General features: G+C 45.6%; 1 protein-coding gene across 1 annotated transcript in view; it reads right to left on the reverse strand.

Moving 5' to 3' along the window:
* Window positions 1-12,859, reverse strand: part of Pex23 (tectonin beta-propeller repeat-containing peroxin 23) — a 72,697-nt gene extending 59,838 nt beyond the window's left edge. The window contains exons 1-6 of the mRNA XM_055069501.2: window positions 12,761-12,859; window positions 10,472-10,750; window positions 9,279-9,461; window positions 8,061-8,183; window positions 5,173-5,295; window positions 2,954-3,134 (exon numbers count right to left, since the gene is read on the reverse strand). Of these exons, the coding sequence (XP_054925476.2) occupies window positions 2,954-3,134; window positions 5,173-5,295; window positions 8,061-8,183; window positions 9,279-9,461; window positions 10,472-10,696 (835 nt within the window). The 5' untranslated portion in view covers window positions 10,697-10,750; window positions 12,761-12,859. The remainder of the gene's footprint in view (window positions 1-2,953; window positions 3,135-5,172; window positions 5,296-8,060; window positions 8,184-9,278; window positions 9,462-10,471; window positions 10,751-12,760) is intronic.
* Between the last annotated feature and the right edge of the window lie 7,451 nt (window positions 12,860-20,310).

The following is a 20,310-nucleotide window of genomic DNA, read 5'->3' on the forward strand; positions in this document are numbered from 1 at the left end:
ACCGCGTATCATGCCACAGCGATTCTCACCGAGTGGGCACGTCAAAACTTCCCTTCAAAAATGCCTCACCCAAAGAAGTTGCTGACACGGGTGGAATTCGAGTGTAAATGCAAGCTTACGGAAGCTGCAATAACGACAACACGCATCTCCGTCCGCTTGCATTCCACCGGTTAGGCGGGCATCGACGTCTCAAACTGCAATGATTTGCAGAACACTTCGCATTATGTAGGTGTCAACTATTCTTGAGTCTGCTAAATCTTTTAGCGAGGTCGGTGTTTTTTTTTTCTCACACTACGTTATGAAACATGTAACCGGGTCCTACTCTACTTTGAAATTCGTGACATGACAGTGCCATAACGGCACCAGGGCTTCAGCACGAAATTCAGAAATTGGAACTTTGCCCTTTCCTTCCCTTTTTTTTTTCTAATAGTCAAGCTATTAACTTCAAGTTATAGAAAATATAATTTTGAATCAATACTTTATCAGTCTAAACTGATTTAGAATTTCTCTTTTGGTGTCTCTTTAAAAGTAGAAGCTCTTTTCTGCTATGTTTCTTTGGCTTCAGCGCATGTAGGTTTGTACGGTACTTAAATGACCAAATATAGGCGCCCTGCCTTTTCTTGGCTTGTCTTGTGCGTGGCATCTACTACTGTGTACACCTTATGGCCAGAAATAAGCGCCACTCAAATTTCGCAACACACGCAGGCAGAACAAATTTAATTTGGCTTCTGATTCCAACTCGAACTATTTGACACTTGAACCTCTTTCACTTGCATCCTGCCGCAAATTTTTTCACCTTTTTCTGTTCCATAAGATCTATTATCATATTCCACAGCTGCACTTTCACCCAATGTCTCCCCCATTCTCCTACATTTCTTCACACACCGATCAGGCCAGCAAGTTCAGTATTGCTCAGTGCTGTACAATAACCTGCCTGCATTCATTCATTCCACAAACTTCAAAGGACACTGGAATCAGCTTCCGAACTCAGTTACCTCCATCCAAGAAAATGCTTGTTTTTGTGCGCTAGCAGCCAATACCCCTGTCAGATGGGCACATGTAATGTCATTCGCAGTGAATGAGATTACGTCTTAATGCCATTTGTGTTGCTTCTACAAGGGCATAGTGAATGACATTCACAGCTAATGGCATTCGCCCATCTAATGAGTTTCCCAAACTCACGCAAGCACAACTTATGTAATCTCGACGACAGGGGCTTGGCAAAAAATTATGAAATCGATAAGTTAAAGTGAAATCTAGTAAAGGTTGTCATAACTGCTGTTACGAACGAACTCCTCAATAATTTTTTGATGTACAGCATGAATAGTTGAAGAAGTTTGTGCAGCTATATTCTTGTTTCCAGTCTCCGACTGGATGCTAGCACCTCTTGTCGGCCATGTTTACTAACGCTCGTCTGCTTTCTTTAATTTTCTGCATATTGTTTTCAAAGCGGTGCCGCGCTATAGCCTATCTATCAACCACGGAAGCCAACTCTGCCGCTTCGTCAGCGGAGAATGAGATGCGAAAAGCACACTGGACTGACGACGAGATGCACGCACTGCTGAAAGTATAGGAAGACGACCTCACAGATTTGTGCAGGGCGATGCGCAACCTGAAAGTATACATGTCAATTGCCGACTACCTGCGTGCGGTTAAACATCGCCATCGATTGCGAATGCCATTTTGTTAACCAGACAGGGAATGCAAGACCGCAATGACAATCGGTATGAATGTAATTTACTGCGAATGACATTACACGTGCCGTGTGACAGCGAAATAGCATTCTATTCTAAGGAATTCTATTTGTATACATTACTGTTACTCTCACCTGTAACATTCCCCTCAGTAATTTCTCTGGACCTTGAGGGTACTAATGAATGAATAAATAGCAATTCTAGTACAGTGAAGAGTCTTTGTACTTGACCCACTAAAATGTTTGTTTAGTCAATCCAAGCCAAAGTAAAACCATCGTTTCCCCACATGTGGTCTCCCAGAGTAAAAAAAAAAATCCGTTCCCTGGCTGCAGAAGGGCAGAAAAGGCAGCCGAGTCAAGACAACGGTAGTAGAATATGAGTGAAAACAGTGCAACTTGAACAAAGACACATCATAGAAGAAGTCCCGACTGCCGACCAAGCAGTCCACGCTTGCAACCAGACTGCAGTCGTGGCCTGATGGTTGAGCATCCGCCTCGACTGCGGGTAGATGTGGTGACCCACCGATCAACATAACCGGTGAACCACTGGTTGTCTAAATCGGCACAGGCATCCACCAACCTGGCACTCTGCTTTCTTTAACAGGTGAACTGCCTCAGAAAAGGAGCCCGCACTGTGCAAATCTAACCGAGACCTTTGGGCACAACAAACCCTTGGGGGAAAAAAAAACGAGGGTTCTGTGCCGATTCCATGGTGCCAATGTCATCACGAAGCACCTATAGGGTGGGGCACCCTCAGGTTGAAGACCTGCACCCCTAACCAGGCGTAGAGGTCCCGTAGTGTCCGAGCACCAGGCCAAGAGTGCGCTTGTACCTATTTTACTGGCAGGTACCTGGCAAACAGCTCTAGCCTGCTTCCCACAGCCGCGGTGGATGCTCTATACGAAGGCTATTTGTGGGTGAAAAAAAAAAATACCTGCCAGTACAGTGCCAGCTATTTCCCAACAGATATGTGCCCTACCAAGCATTGAGGACAAGCGCTAACAGCCAAACGAGCAGTGAGCACTTGTCCTGTAATGCCTGCTTTTTTTCCATGCGCTTGTTCAGATGTACTGTTTCAACTCAAGTTGAAGGTGAGCCAACCAGTTCTCAGCAAGGAGCTGATGCTGTAAATGTTTACACAGATGGGTAACACGTAACCAGACACTGGCAACATTTATGACAATCGTTGTGACTGAAAGTAGTAAACCAGACCGCAAATATCAAGCAGAAGAGGCAAGTGAAGTTAGTTGTGAAACTCACCGATGTAACTGTAGCGTGATACACCAAGACGAACGAGTGCGTTTCCATTCCAGGCCACCGCCCAAGTCAGGCCGGTGCGACCGACAGAGACTTGGCTGACCTCGGAGTTCTCAGGAACCGGCACAGGAGTCCACGACGTGCCCTCAGGGCAGACTCGTGTGACGTTCTCACGGAACAACACCTGGAAACGCAAGTGCAAGGAAGTGAGCCCAGAATCGAATTGAATTCTGCGGTTTTACATGCCAAAACCCGAATTTGGTTATGAGGCACACCGTAGTGGAGGACTCCGGATTAATTTTGACCACCAGGGAAGCTTTAACACCACAAAGCACGGGAAAAGGGTGTCCATTTTTTTCGCCCCCATCGAAATGCGGCCACCGCGGCCGAGATTCTGTCCCGCGACCTCATGCTTAGCAGTGCAACACTAAGCCGTTAAGCCACCATGGCGGGTGAGCCCAGAATCACACAGAAAGGCATCAAGCTTTTTTTCCTCAGTTCTGTTGATGTTCTAAGGGGTGAAAGACAGACTGCCGCACAGTGGTAATCAAAGGGGTGCTAAATTACATTCAGTAAAGTCGACTGCTGTCGCAGGCCTTTTTCCTACATCGAAACCAAGACAATAAAAACAGCGCCCCATTTTATAGATGCCTGCAGTTCATGTTGAAAACTCGGTTCCACTTCTCTCTTTCCACTACTGCCAGAGAGTAAGTGTATATTAAGTGAGTGAATGATTAGGTGAAATAAGTGAGTGAGCGTGTGAGTGACAGGCTGGAGTGAGGAGGTGTTCAGAGTGACTGTAAGTGAGTAATAAACGAGAAGAAAGGGGGTTAACCGAGGGGCCCGATATTTATTAGTCACATCATGAGAAGCCAACAAACACTGACACCAAGGACAACATAGGGGAAATTAGTTGTGCTTAATAAATGGAAAGAAGAAACTATAAATTAATGGCAATTAAAGTTGATGAAAAAACAACTTGCCGCAGGTGGGAACCGAACCCACAACCTTCGCATTTCGCGTGCGATGCTCTACCAATTGAGCTACCGCGGCGCTGTTTCCCCATCCACTTTCTTGGGTATTTATGTGTACTAGTAAACTCTGGGAGTGTTAGCCAGCGCCACCACTCACAGACCTTGGTGGTGGACGTGGAACGTCCTTGTTGCCGCAGGCGTCACGAGAACGGAAACAGGGAAACAGCGCCGCGGTAGCTCAATTGGTAGAGCATCGCACGCGAAATGCGAAGGTTGTGGGTTCGGTTCCCACCTGCGGCAAGTTGTTTTTTCATCAACCTTAATTTCCGTCAATTTATCGTTTCTTCTTTCCATTTATTAAGCACAACTAATTTCCCCTATGTTGTCCTTGGTGTCAGTGTTTGTTGGCTTCTCATGATATGACTAATAAAAATCGGGCCCCTCGGTTAACCCCCTTTCTTCTTGTTTATTACATAACGAGGGTCTCGAATCCGGCAACATTGATGCCTTCAGGTAGCATATGTGGGTTTATTGACCAGTTGCCTTCACCCAAAAAGATCACGTTCTCATGACGCCTGCGGCAACAAGGACGTTCCACGTCCGCCGCCAAGGTCTGTGAGTGGTGGCGCTGGCTAACACTCCCAGGGTTTACTAGTACACATAAATACCCAAGAAAGTGGATGGGGAAACAGCGCCGCAGTAGCTCAATTGGTAGAGCATCGCACGCGAAATGCGAAGGTTGTGGGTTCGGTTCCCTACTGCGGCAAGTTGTTTTTACATCCACTTTAATTTCCATTAATTTATCGTTTCTTCTTTCCATTTATTAAGCACAACTAATTTCCCCTATGTTGTCCTTGGTGTCAGTGTTTGTTGGCTTCTTATGATATGTAAGTGAGTAAGTAATTGAGTAGAGTGTTTGATTGGATTGAGTGAGCAAGAAAGCCGCAATTGAGTGAGCATATGATTGGATTCTGTGGATTGTGTGATTGATTGATTAACTAATTGATTGAGTGAGTGCATAGGTGAGTGACACATTAAGTGGAATGAGTGAGTGATTGAGTGGAGTGGATGAGTGGTAGGAGTGACTGGGTGTACGTATAAGCAATAGATTGGAGTGAGTAAGTGATCGAGTGAGCATACAGGTTAGTGATTGACTGTGTGAAGTAAGCAAGCGAGTCCGTCACACTGCGTATGCTGAATAGGCACTCTCAGTGTGCTCAGGGACTGAATTATGAAATGAGTACTCACCCTGCCAATCACAGTGACGACCCAGACAGCAATGTGGTCAGGGTCACCACCGGGAACCTCCACACCGCCAATGGACACATCCACCACGGGCTCGAGGACGGGATCTGAATGGATCCCTTCAATCTGCAGCGAATGCATGTTTTTAAAGCATTTTTCTTTTCATCTTCAAGCAATGCATTTCACATCAGGCAATTCCTCTTCAGAGCGAGCCTTACCTCAGGGCTAACTCTTATTTCCCTATTTCAAACATGCGTGAAATGCAGAAATGCTTTCATTAGATAACCAATTTGAGAGCCATTAGAGAACCAATTTAAATGCTCAGAGTTGCTTACTTTTAGCAGAGAAACCTGTATTCTGCTGACCGCAGGAAGCTGAATCTTTATTTAGGGCCTCAAATCTTTTTACGAAAATTGCCAAAATTATTGAATATGTTAAAAAGAACTATACCAGAAAGTTGACTGTTTCGTAACTCTGCACCAGAAAACAGACATCGCAGTCATGTGAACTGCATCAGTTAGAACGCCTGAAGCACACAAATGTTACTATGTCCAGCTGGCTTTCATGGAAGTCCAACCAGTGGTATATTTCATAGCAGTGTATAATACATCAATTTAGTCAACTTCCAAGGTCTCAACATGTGCGCTTCAGTGAGAACTGTGACACTCCATTTTTTTATTGCCAAGTTACACAGTTGTAAAGTTAATACTCTAGATTTCTGTCATGTTTTTTTACTTCCAGGATTTTTCTACAACACTGACGGCTTAAATAAAACATTTGCTGCCTACAGTCAGCAGACCTTGACTCCTTTTTTTACACGCAATAAGCTTCATCAAAATCGGTGCAGTAGATGATAAGCAAAACTATTTCTGCATTCCCATGTATTTAGACAGAAGCTACTGAACCAGAGGTTCCACTTAAAAGAATGGTAGTGTCACAACGTGCCTATACCATCATGGGCCATAAGGAAAGTGACAACAAAGTGACCACCTTATGGACAAGTTACCATCTCTCAAGTTTCTCGAGCAGAAAAAGAAAAGCGCCCTGTTGTTTATGTAAACACATGAACAAAGCCTAAACCACATCAAAGTTCACTGTGTTAGTACTTCATCCCAGATAGCAGCACAATTTTGTGGCATTAAGAAAGTACAGTTGAACCACAATATAATGACCGCAGGTATAACAAATTATCAGGTATAACAAAATAAATTTCAAATAATTCTAGGCGATATCGACATGTAGTTAATATATGCTTATAAAATATACTAGATATGACAGTAATAATTTCGTGTAAGACGTGACTTCATTATACTAAGGCACAACTGTACTTCACAGGTGTTCTTCCTTGTCAGTAATCATGTAGGAGTATAACACAAACTAGAACCCTCTTTTCTTTTTTTTTAAAGCTGGTGGCAACAAGAAGATGACTGATATCCGGAGTAGCTTCAATTTAGAGTTTGTCTATTTTTCCTTCTTTTTTCATCTAATGCTTCTGGTACAAGTTAGAGAATGTGCCAGCAAACTTGGGTCACCACTTAAAGCAAAAATTTAGTGAAACAAGCACATCTGTGCTAATTTATACCGGCACCTCACAATGATGTTTAATCGTAGACACGACAACATTTAAATGAAGAATAAATTTTCTGAGGCAAGAACCAGCAAACGTGCTCAGTAAAAGAAAAGGAAGCACCAAACAATCTCTTATCGCATCTTAGCAGAATGGCCAATTGGACTACACAGCAATCCATAGCTGCGAGTGAACAGCGTGAGAAGGCAAACAGAAACGAAGATAAGATGAAGCCAGTGCTTGTCATTGTCTTGTCTTCATCCTCGTCTGCATTTTACAATCCTTACTTAATGACACTGTTATGGCCTTTAGGAGGGTGTGCTGTTGGGCTAATTGGTACATATTTCTAAAATCAAAAGAAGCACACAGCAAGGAACAAGAAAGTGAGACAATCACAATGCTGTTTCTTGACGTCTCTGTAAAAGACGCAGACATCCCTGAGCCGTTGCTTTTCCAGGAAATCCAAGACAGCCACTGGGCTACGGACGAGGAAAGGTTCGTTGCTGGCTGAGGTTCGTTCAAGAGGTTCAAGGACCGCCACAACATTGTAAAGCCATTTCTGGAGAAAGCGAAGCTCTTAGCATGCAGGAGTTGCAGCATTGGCTGTCTGAGGAGTGGCTGAAGATAGGCACGACATTTTCTCCTGCGAAAGTTTTCAATGCAGATGCGACCAAGCTTTTCCGGCAAACGTTGCCGAATAAGACGCTCGACCTCCGGGGCTGCACTTGTCACAGCGGAAAAATGCAGAAAGTTCGAAATCGCAGAATCGTCGGAATCGCAGTTGTCACTGTCTGACAGCTCTGGAGAGCTGGTGCAACTGACAGTGTCACTCGAAGACATTGTGTCAGTGGTCTGGCTCTGTCGCAAATCAGCTGAGTGTCTGCTCTTTGTCACTTTCGTTCTCCGCACTGGTGAGAACAGCATGCCTTCTGCACCTAATATGCTGGTGCGCCACCATTTAAATACATGAAAGGGTGCTCCTGATTGCGGGGCCAGGTTTCAATTTCTTTTTGTGCTTTTCTAGTTATTTAAGATTATTTTCGAATTTGCAGAGAAATTATACGATCAAATATGTGATAAAAGAGGCTCAGGAACACAAAACTGTCGTTACCTTGCTATGGTAAAGAAATCGCGGGAGTTGCCCTTTAAGGAAACAGTCAACTTAGTGCACACTGCTCCAATAGAACCAGCAGAATTCCATTGCATCTTTCACCTAGCAGCACACAGAACCCAAATATTAAAGCACTCAGTGAATTTAAAAATGATCATCTGAAAGACTCTGTGAGAAAACACATGAGGACGATAGACTGGCAACAAGACTCGCCTCAGCCCAGCGGTCAGTGGCAACATAGCGGCGATATCGAATCCACTTGCGCCGCCGGACCATCGAGTTCCAGCGCTTCTCGTGGGTGTAAGTGAATGGGAAATCCACAGAATAGGTCCAGCCCTGCAACAAGGCAAATTTAAAACATCATTCTTCATACTTTTAACATCAATGAAGACGACTGGAGTTTTAAGTACATTTTTAAAATGAGGGCATTATTTGTAAAGGCGAAGTAAAAGAAATTTAGGAAATTTTTTTTCGTTTTTTCACCGAAAGAACTTGGGGGCTAAAAAGGTTAACCATTGTGACATACAGGAATAGAGCCTTTGTTTGGGAAGTTACTCACTCCATCCTTGTCTTATCTTCTGTCTTTAATTTTTTTTTATGTGTACTGGTCTGCTGAAAGCCGCACCAGAGGTGACAGGTGCACTGTCAACATGCTGGAGGACTGTGCAAAACGAAAATTAATGCTAACAAAAGGCATGTCATTCCATTTATCGTCATCATCAGCAGCCTATATTATGTCCCCCACAGGACTAACACATCTCTCAGTCATCTCCTACTATTACCCCTGTCCTGTGCCAGCAGACTCCATTCTATGTTTGCAAATTTCCTCATTTCATCACGCCATCTAGTTCTGTTGTTCTCTAGTGCACTTCTCTTCTATTGGCACTCAATCTGTAACTTTATTATACCGATGGACATCTGTTCTACACCTTATGTGGCCTGCCGAACTCTTCTGCCTTGTTTATTCCAACGATAATATATTGGTTACATTGGCTCTATAATCCACACCGCCAACTTCCTGTTCCTTATCCCCTGCATTTCGTTTATCACATAGTACAGCCAAGAAAAAGAAATGGGCGTGGGCAGAGCATGTAATGAGGAGGGAAGATAACCGATGGTCATTAAGGGCTACTGACAGGATTCCAAGAGAAGGGAAGCATAGCAGGGGGCGGCAGAAAGTTAGGTGGGCGGATGAGATTAAGAAGTTTGCAGGGACAACATGGCCACAATAAGCAGATGACCGGGGTAGTTGGAGAAGCATGGGAGAGGCCTTTGCCCTGCAGTGGGCATAGCCAGGCTGATGATGATGATGACAGCCAAACGACAAGCACTGAAAGATAACCCCAAGAACGAGAGTCTGATAGTATGTGTCCCCGGTCGCCTACAGTAAAGAACTCGAATGCCCAGCCTGCAAAGACCCCTGTTCTGCACCTCAGTTCCAAGCAGCTGGCCATCCATGTTGTCCTCGAGGTACCAGCGTCCCTCCCACTGCCATCCCAACGATGGCGGGTGGATGTTCTCCCTGTAACGGGCCACGAGTCCGTCCCTGCTGCTCCAGGAAGGGCGGTCGGTGGGCAGGAGTCGGGCGCAGAAGCCATCTTTGGGGTTCCAGCGCTGCAGACGTATAATTGTAAAGCCATTACTGACTCCTTCACACATTCATTCATTCAACCAAGTCAGTCATTTTTAGGCATGTTGTTAGGGCATCACAAAAAAGTTTAATGTAGTGCAACTAAATACGGACACGAACAGCACCAAGGTATGTGTCCTGCTCGTTTTGAATGCTCTCATTGATTCATTCGTTTGTTCATTCATCAATTCTTTCCTAAGGTTTGATGTCTTGAAGCAACAATGTTTGGTAAGCAGCTGTTAGGCAGAGACCCATCCATGCAGTTCCGGTACTGCAGGCATGGCTGAAAAGTCACAAATGATTGAATGGCTGATTGGGTCACTAACTAATTGAATAACTATTTGATTGACTAGCTATAATAACTGCATCACAGCACAAATATGAGGACAAGAAAGAAAAATGGAACAGACAAGCCTGTTTGCCTTTCAAGTCACTGTAGAAGTTCCGCTGGTGTTACTAGCTTGAATCATTACCAACTTATCCATTTGTGAGTTCTCTAGATTGACGTATTGATTGATTAATTAGGCGATAACCTGCCACATTGCCTATTGTGTTCTACTGCTGAGCAAAAAGTCATAGGTTCGATTCCTAGTTGTGGTAGCCACATTCCAATGGGAACAGAATGCAAAAATGCCCATGCACTTAGATTTAAGCTGACATTGCAGAAACCCACGTGGTCACAATCAATCCCGAGCCCCCTCCTCACCACGGCATTTCTCATAGCCCATGTATTGCTTTGGAGTTTAAAGCCAAACAGTTTGAATTTTTATATTGACCAACAAATAAATCGATATCTGACTGTTTGGATGGTCAAGTTCAAAGGGACACTAAAGAAATAAAAATGAAAGAAAAACTTTCTTTCAGCACTTCTCTAACGCCCCGAAGCAATGCAGTTGAGTATGAGATAGGCTGCAGTACCCTGAAGGGTACTGCTCACTACAATGCTCATTTTTACCACTCGCTCTAATGAGAAGTCAACAGATAACTAACTAACCTGGTTCTCGTATGTTACTTCGGCGACTCTAATGGGCACATCACTCTGGGGCAAGTACATGTACACTTGGTGGTCACTGCCAATCCCCCAGGCACAGCTGGGCAGCGCCGACACCCGCTTGAGGTCGACACCGGAGTAGGGCAGCTCCTGCCACCGGGACCCAGCGGTGGAGAGCGTGTGCACCCGCCCCGTGCTGTCCACCGCCCACAGGTTCGTAGCTGGCATGGTGTCGGGTATTCAACGGTACATCCAGCCGATCACGTGGCGTCCATGCTGGCACTGCAGCAACGCCAGTCGAGAGTGAAGCGTGTAGCAGAACTGAAAGCTGGGCAAACTGGCATAGATCGTTTGTACATGACGTCACGGAAGCAGCTTTCTTACTGTGCTAGCACCGAAACAGGGCGGCCACGATGACGTCAGCGCACCATGTCATCACATATACGTTGTTTTGCTTTTTAGCGGTGGGACTGTTATTCGCTGGAATATCACTGTTACTGATTTGCCGCTCAGTGCAAGATGAGCCTGTTGTGCTGTCACGTTTCTTCTTTACGCAGCTTCTTGGCATGCTAGCACCCACAACGACGTCAATGCAAACCATCCAACATCTAAGTCAATGATCAGGTAATAGACAAAAAAAAGCTGCCTATTAACTAAACTCAAAGCTTTTATTTACACTCAGCTCTAGTGTTTACGTAATCTCTCCCGTCTTGTTGACACTAATGATACAGTTTATGAATCTGAAACGAAAATGTGCAAAATTTTTTGCATTAGCTAGGCTATTTAAAACATGAACATGTACCCATCCAAGGCTGTGAGTAATCTAAATATGCGATTTCACAAATTACAATTACAGGAGATGCAATATAAGCGGTAAGGGGGCAGCTTATGGCTGTTTTTGCTATTCGTGCTAGTTATTTATTCCTTAACATTTACTTTCTTTTTTCAGTAGGCACAAAAATGTTCAGCAAGCAACAGAGGCGTATGAACAGATCGATTGCAACGGGTTTGCTTTCGATGCAGCAACAAAATAAACGACAGCCTATAGTTTTTACCCGCACAGTCAGAATTCGCCAATACCTATAATTTGCGATATGTAAGCAGCTGTCAGCGTGGCAAACGTGGCATTCAGTGGGAAATTTACTGCTAATAAATGTACATATGTGATGCGAGACTCTCAAGAGGAAACGCGCTGGTAGCATTTTCGACAGCAAGCCGATCCTAACGCAGGCGATGAACATATGACTCATTCGACGGGAAATAAGCAACGAATACTTCAGCCGAGTAGAACATGAATGACACCTTGCTTTATGCGTATATGGCCCTGTGAAATCCTACCCGTATATGAACTTGACGACTAGAACTTAACCTTTATACTTTAAATTTACTTTACTTTCGGTACATATAGGCCCCCGAAAGGATTTAACTCGCGAACATAAGCTCTCCGATCTTCGAAGGCATTGTCAGTTATACGCGTAACTACCACCGCGTGACAATTTGGCCGCCTCGTAGATCTCTTTTCAGAGATGTCATATTATAAACAGTGCGCGCACGAGGTACGTGGCAAGTGAAACTTCGTCTCAAATAATGCGCAGGCAATGTTACGCAATAACTCCAACCTCAACGAAACATCACTTAACTACGACGTGCCTGAAAATACTACATAGATAACTCGATCGTCCCTTCGAATAACATGCAAGAAAGGGCACATCTCTCACCCGTACTCATCTAGTAAAGTGGTTACTGTAACGGCCCACAGCAGAGCCAACTAAGTAGCTCTGACTTCGGAGACACGATCTTGTATGGGTCAAAAGAGCTTTTAAACAAAACGTTCAGTGCTACGCCTTCCACATATGTACGATCGCCCTGTCCCCCCGATAAGACAGCTGTCAGAAACCCCCTGGGTTTGTTGTCGCGTCGTAAGGCGATGACAGACACAATCGGACACATGATGCAATGAAAATCGTGCCACGGCCACGAAAGGTGAAGTGATCGACAAGAGCAGTAATGGCATTTAATTGCGAAACACCACCGCGGTGAATCGCGAGCCATAGTCAAACACGTGAGATCGCGAGGTTAACGGCACTCGCTGAACCCAAGTCGCCGTGGAACTTGGAAAGTTCGCCTCGGAAGAAAATTGCACGCGATTATGAAACAAACCCAGCAAGGCGCGAATGGGCTCGAGCACGGCCTGAACCAAAGCCGGTAGCGACCGTGGACACGGTTCGGAACGTGATCAGAAAGTCACGGCTCGTGTAAAAAACACGTGTTGTCGTGCGAAGCGAAACTCACCGATGAAGTACGGCTCGGGGAAAGTTTCTGAAACACGACGAACAGCTGCTTTGCCTGCAATGACTCAAAACACCAAAACTAAACTAAAGCCTGCGGGCAAGCAAGTTGATAGCGGTGGCGCTGAAATCGCTTCGAAAAAGACGGGCGCAAGCAAGCTTTCTAGTCAATTACAATCCAATGATTTTGCATTCCAATGCAATACATTCCAGTTATAAATTATAAATCCCTAAAGTAGGCGTGCAAAGCTTCATTTGATTAGGCAAACAAAATTTCAATCAGAACTGCTACAACCTTTTCGGTTTCGGTTTGCGCGGATGGAGCCGTTTCTGCGCTGAGTAGTGCAATTCTCACTCAAAGATTGCGAGGTCGTGCTCTTGCTCTCCTATCCATAGCGCTAAAGGACTGTCGAATAACTTGCCTTGACGAAGTAACCCAAATATTCGTTATTCGCAGTGGACAAAGAGGCGGAAATAAAGGTTGTGAAACTCCAAGAACAGAATGAACGTCAACGGACCGTGGATTTCATACTCTTTCTTTTACGCGCAAGTGTAACTGGCCAGCTCTTCAAATGGGTGGTGTTTGTCTCAGGCCGCAAAGCAAACGAACGAGGAAGGCGCCTGGAGGTGAAAGCCGAGGAAAGCTTTATATATGAAGATAAAGAGAGAAAACAGCCTTCACAACGTTGTCGCCGTCATCCTTATTGTCATGTCGCTGTCACACACACGTTGGTGTTCCCACACACAATTACCCGCCCCCACGCAAACATGTCTGTCCATGTGGTAACGCTATCGTAACGCTCAATTATGACTGATTGATCGCTCAATAAACTGATTTCCGGAAATGTACTCTCTGATAAGGTGCTGTAAGCAGAGCACAAAGGCAAAACCCTTTTCTCTGCAATCAACTCTCGCTTGCTCCTTAGAAACATTTAATTTATGCACATTATCAGCCTGACACAAACGCGCCCAAATGCTAGGTAGAGCGGCCCCAGAACACTATGAAGCGGGTGGGTGTCCGTGCCGATATTTCCCTACGATTAATAAGATGCTGTGACTGGCAACTTTCTAAGGCTCACATTCATAATCAGCATGCTTACATCATCATCATCATCATCATGTTTTATGTCCACTGCAGGACGAAGGCCTCTCCCTGCGACCTCCAATTATCCCTGTCCTGCGCCAACCGATTCCAACTAGCGTCCGCGAATTTCCTAACTTCATCGTTCCACCTAGTCTTCTGCCGTCCTCGACTGCGTTTCCCTTCTCTTGGTATCCATTCTGTAACCCTGATGGTTCAACAGTTATCTCACCGGTGCATTACATGACCTGCCCAGCTCCATTTTTTTTCTTTTGATGTCAATTAGAATATCGTCTATACCCGTTTGCTCTCTGACCCAAACCGCTCTCTTTCTGTATCTTAACGTTATGCCTAGGAATCTTCGTTCCATCGCTCTTTGCGCGGTCCTTCACTTGTTCTCAAGCTTCTTTGTCAGTCTCCAAGTCTCTGCCCCATATTATCAGCAATGGCAGAATGCACTGATTGTACACCTTCCTTTTCAATGATAATGGTAAGCTTCCAGTCAGGAGCTTTACATACTTTAATACATTAGTATGCAAATATTACCTTTCATAAAGAGCACTTCTGAAATTTAAGTACTCCCTTATACATCTCTTACTCCAACTTCCACCCATGCCACGACTGGGTAACCACAGCCCTTTCCCGTCCCGCTATTAAAGAAAGTGAAGTGCAGGAGATCACGTGCCCGTAAAAAACTTTCGTAGCTTTTCAGTTTCTTCGAAGATCTTGGGAAATAAGATGTTCACTCGGAAGATGCGTCGTTGCGGGCGATGATGAAAAATCGAAGCCCCAATGAAAACAAAGGGAGCTGGTTTTCAGAATGCCATCGGGCACCTGACCGATAGATGGCTTTGCTCGCGCTAAGTGCCATGACTTTCAATGTGCTTTTCTATGTAATGAGATTTTGAAAATCCATCTCGAAGGACTCCGTCCCAGGGCCCTGTTTGGGGAGAAATTGGTTATTTACGCTTCCCCTTTCAGTTTCCAATTCAGCTTCAAACCGAAGTACATATGGCTTGAAAGATTTTAGCCACGGTCACCTGTAGGGAACCGCTCTTTAATCCCGCCATGGGCTCAGGTCGTGCTACAAGCATAACGGTATATAACGTAAGAGAAATGCCGAGGCCGGAGATACTCAAAGGCTCAGACCGAGGCCGCAGACGTCATCAGACCTAATGGACACTAAATGGGACTCACGGAAGGCAGCATAAGTCCTTGAGGTGCACAGAGTTGCGTATCCAACGAACATTCAGCGCGGAATATCGAATGGAATTCCGGATGCCTTTGTTTATGTTTCGATTTCCTTGTCGCCACTGTCCTTCCCGAATCGCTGCCTATATGTCCGTATGACTAGAATGTCTCGTCTAAGGGGTACATACCTTCATCGAGCCGAATGTCTCGTCTAAGGGGTACATACCTTCATCGAGCCATTAAACATTCCTTTAGTCGATGCACCCGACATGACCTTGATGTCGAACAAGCCGATTCGCATTCTGACGGACACACAAGAAGAAAATGTAGCAAAATAAAAAAGGCTGTAGCTCAGAGCACGCACAGCGCATGGAACACTTACAGCGACAGCGACAACCTTTACACTTTTGCGAAATACTTCACATTCACAAGCACACATTGCCCTTGCATATACTGTACCAGTGCGCTACTGGACAACGTCCAGTAGCGCACTCCTCTCAAAACATCATAGTTCAAAGCAGGTGTCCCAACGAGAGACCTTTTGCACAACAGATGTGTTGCTGTTCGCCCCACCTTGTCTATCCACTCCGCGGACAAATGTTAAAATGTATTTGCCATTTCTCGCCCTCCTCCTCCTCCTCTTACGGCCTTTCTGTCGTCGATCTTCTTTCCTACGCCAGAGTAACATGTAGACGTGTAGATATACGCCGGCATAAATGTCTACATATCAATAAAAAGCTGTATTTTTCTCTGTCTCTTTCCATTTACAATTTCTATGCGCTGTCTTGATTTCCGACCTTGTTCTTTTCACTTTACGTTTTTGCGCGTTGTTTTCATGTCTCAATTATCTTCATGCATAAGAAGATCTAGTATTCCTCGTCGAACGGCCGGCATCAACTTTCATTAAAAAGTTCGTGTCATTGTTGGGCTCTGAATCTAATTCATCCCAAGGACTGAATCCAGCGACACTGACTAGTTGAAAAGTGGTAAGGTAAAGTAAAACGTAGTGCGGTCTTATACTAAATATCTTATGCTAGGAAAATTCTTGATAAAAAAAATAATACGAGGTGCTAAACGGAAATTAATAATCAGAGCTTGCAGGAGCGCTGAGAACTACGCAGTTTGACAATGGGGTGTTCTCTAAAGCTCACAGAACGTTTCATCAACAACTGCTGTGGGAGGTCATCGTGTGATAGCGTTGCTTTGTCAAGCTGGCATAACCGGGAGTTTTTGAGTTGACTTTCTTGACCACTGCTGCCGATGGCGTTCTGAATATAAAAGAAAGCAAAATGAAGCCTACTTTGCCAGTTGGTTAATTTCAGATCCTAAAGCCGCCTTGAACTTGCCAGGAGACAAACGATGGTATCACAGTAGGTTTAAAAAAAAAAAAAAAAAGAACATGGCATCCGAAATCGTTACGCACGCGACGAAACGGCGCCATGTTGGAAGCACGTAAAACCGTTGCAAAACTTCGTCGCAACGTGAATCTCACGAGAGCTTCATAGAAATAGTAAGCTTTGAATATCTCTTTCCGACTCGCTGTATGTGCAAGAGCTAACCGCAGCAGAACGCCATGTCGTACGCGTAATAACTTTCCCTGACGTCATAGGCTGTATTCTCATTTCAAGCCAGCAAGCTTACCAAAGGAGTCTCTGAGAATCGCAGCTTTTCTCCACTGACGTGGTAAAAAAGCCGCATGCCTACATTTTTTTTTTTTTTTATTGCGATAAGGACTTGCCCTTAAGGCATAATTCTTGGAGCGTATATGTGTATTATATGTGTGCTGTGAGGCCTGTGTTGTGTATGAATTGAAGCAGTGTTTTGTGGAATCTGTTGTCATGTATCCAGCGGTCATAGCTGGTTGTCACACTGTAGCGGAGGCCGGCTTGCAGTAGGAGGCGCGAGCGTTCCGACTGTAAACCCGTACATGTCCATATTAGGTGGTATGCATCTGCTTCCACCACAGGAACGGAGCAGTATGGACACGTAGCACCCAGTGGTAAATGCGACCAGTTCCACCTTGAGACAACAGCCGGTGTAAGGGCCACCCCGGCCCGAAGCCTCCTAAGCACAACTTCCTCCGCCCTAGTAAGGTGAAGGGGGAGGGAGCAGACACACGGTGGGATAAGAGCGCGTGTGTCCTGCCGGAGAACATTTCTACGGGCTCGCAGCGAGTTACGGGGTTGGGGTGGGAGGGGAATAGGCTGAAGATCAGGATTAGGAGGGCAGTGTGCCTGCTGGTCAGCAGCAATGTTGTGAGGGTTCGCTGAATGGCCTTGAATCCAGTGTACCTTGACGCAAGTAGCTGTTTTACTATTCATAGTGTGTATTGTCTCGCAGATTTCCATCGCCTTATCAACCTTCTTGAGTTCCTGAATAGCCGCTAAAGAATCAGTGAAGATATCTAGTTGCTTGATGGTAGGCAGCTTAGATGTCGCATCTGGCACAGCGTTGTGGATGGCTTGATTGCCTACATTTGTACCATGAAAGGCAACCAAATGATAAAACGTAAGCGTCACGGTACGGACACGCCGTACATCGTTATGGAACAAAACATCATGGCAAGTCTCGGTGCAAATTTCATTTCATTTTGTTATTTTCCTGCGAAATCGAGAGAAGGTTGGACAGTCAAGGGAAGAAGCCTGACAGAGGTCCTAACACCTTAGTCAATAGTTCGTATACAGCACTGCAAAATACAAACAAAGTAATATAGGTAATAAAAAAGAGTAGAAAATCAGTTTTAATAGATCGCAGAGCACCTAACCTCGCGTGCAAACACACATGTACAGACACAGTATTGCATAGACAGCCTGGGACAACAGAAATGAAGAAGTTATTCGGAAGCAAGATCACAACTGTCGCTAAATAGCTTATCAAGACGACGCGAAGCGCGCCAGTTAAGATCGCAAGCGCGCGGCCGTATACGTCACTACTGTTGTGCCATAATACGTGCCTATCTTACGTACGTCCGTGCCTACTGTGGTGCCTATTGTGTCTGCATGGTGTGCCTTGAAGCATCAGAGCCAGCAATGGTACGTGCCTATCATCGAGGCGACAGGAGCTCCCACTTCTCTGCGACGAATCAAGAGTTCGACGCGGGTGACCTCAGCACCCGCCCCGCCTGGTTCCTGCCGACGAGGAGACGACAAAGGGATTTAAGGGAGAACCGGCCCATTGTGAACACAGAGAGTCGCTTCCAGCCTCCCGATCGGTCTGATGTGCTCTTCATGTGCGCTATCATACACTATCTGTATTTTTTTTAATTATGGGTTTTACGTGCCAAAACCACTTTCTGATTATGAGGCACGCTGTAGTGGAGGACTCCGGAGGTTTCGACCACCTGGAGTTCTTTAACGTGCACCTAAATCTAAGCACACGGATCTGTAAATATTGTACAAAGTTCTTCGTTTCTTCTTCGTCTGCGGATAGAGTCCGTCTCTCGTCCTCCACCCCGAAGTCAGAACGCTACTCACCTGCAAAACCTAGAATAAGTAACACTGCTGCTACGACTACCAAGAAATAGCGGAGGTTGTGCTCGGCGCTCGTCGATCAGCGGCAGCAGGCCAGAAGTTCACGAGGCCAGCAGTTCAAGAGTATACAGTTGTTGCGCAATTCGTAAAAAAAAAAAAAAAAAAAAAAAAAACACTTAATTCAGGCGAGTGTACTGCTTTGTCGGAATTGTACGCGCGCACGCACACAAATACTCACAAAAAAAAAAAAAAACAAGAATGAAGTAATACGACGGGATAAAAGCGAAGGAAGCGGCCGCATCGTCTCGCACACTATGAGCGTTGCCTGTTCGAAGATATGAAAACACACAACAGAGCAATTAAAGAGTTGTTTTCCAGTGCGTACTCCCGATTATGCTTTCTCCAGTACGAACACAGGAGGTTTCCTTGGTGTATCGCACTGTCCAGAAGGAACACAGCGACCAACGATGCATTAAGTGCAGGTTTTCGACTGGCGTTAAGAACGGGCCAGTCGAAACGAAAACGAGTAGGCGTCGTCATTGTAGGATGACTTCATCTCTTTCGCTTGTTTTCGTTAAAAAAAAGAGGGGGGGGGGGAGGAATTGACTCGCCATCCCGACCCTACGAAAGTGGTGGGCCAGCGAAGCTGTTAGAAAACCACTCAAATGCCGTCGATGGGGACACGAAATGTTTTATTGTTCTGCCTAGTCTTTGCACGACACCGCTGTTGAGCATTACGATTTTGCACTCTTCGACGCTCATCGCATTCACGCTGCTCTTCGGGAGTCTTTGCGCGGTCTACCCATAGCGGTCTTACAATGAACTGAATGGGTTGCTGGGCAGGTCTCCCTTTCGTATATGAAGTTTGGTGACGTCACTCACTGATTCGTGTGCTGCTGTTGCCCTCTTTCCCACCGGAGCAGCTTATGCAACCGTAATCTTTACCGGGAAACACATGCGGAGGGAAGGAGCGCGCCTTATCATCCATCATGCGGTTTTGACGCTTCTTTAGTGATCTCCTTTATTGAAATGAATACTGAGTCGTGTGTTGGAAGCAAGATTCCAATGAAGATGTGCACTATTTTCGGTTAAATTTTGTTTGTTTCTTCCTTTTTTTTTTCTTTTTTTTTTTTTTGCTGACGGACACGAAAATCCCGACCAAGAAGAGGCTAACAAACACCGATGCAGTGGAAATATTCGCCATTGAAACCGCGCCCAAAGTCGCCATCAAACATCTGCTTCTTATGGATCTTCGCGCAAAAATCACGTTTTCCCGCCGAAACGAAAACGCGCGGAGTCCGCCTTTTCCCGCCAATATACCGACGCAGCCGCCGGGGTCAACGAACGAGTTCAAGGACAGGCGCAACATCGTCGCAAACAGCGCCTTCCTCTATCACGTGTCGATCATCCGGCTAGCTAGCGAACCGGCAAATCTCGTGACTCAATTTAACCAATAAGACAACACATGCACACGGCACCGAAGAGCTAGGCCGATGACCTGGCGCGGACCCAGTGCTCGCAGTCGCGTCGAAGACGGCGGAACCCCCCCGCCCTCCCTACCTCCTCCGTGTGTGACTATGGTCTCTTGAGGGGGAAGCGTAATGAATTTGCTACGAAGCTGTTGCATCATGTTCTGCGGTTGTGGTCCGGTTGGACATTTCGACGAGGCAAGCTGCTTGCTGTTCTTCGGCATCTCACGTATCGATGTGCCGCCAAACTCTGGGTTCCTTGTGGTGTTCGCCGACGAAACTTTGAGGGTATGTTGTGCGGACAGCTGAGGACGGCTGCCCGGGGAAAGGAGGTACGCGGTGC

The sequence above is a fragment of the Dermacentor andersoni genome, chromosome 8, assembly GCF_023375885.2.
Source record: "Dermacentor andersoni chromosome 8, qqDerAnde1_hic_scaffold, whole genome shotgun sequence".
NCBI lineage: Eukaryota > Metazoa > Arthropoda > Arachnida > Ixodida > Ixodidae > Dermacentor > Dermacentor andersoni.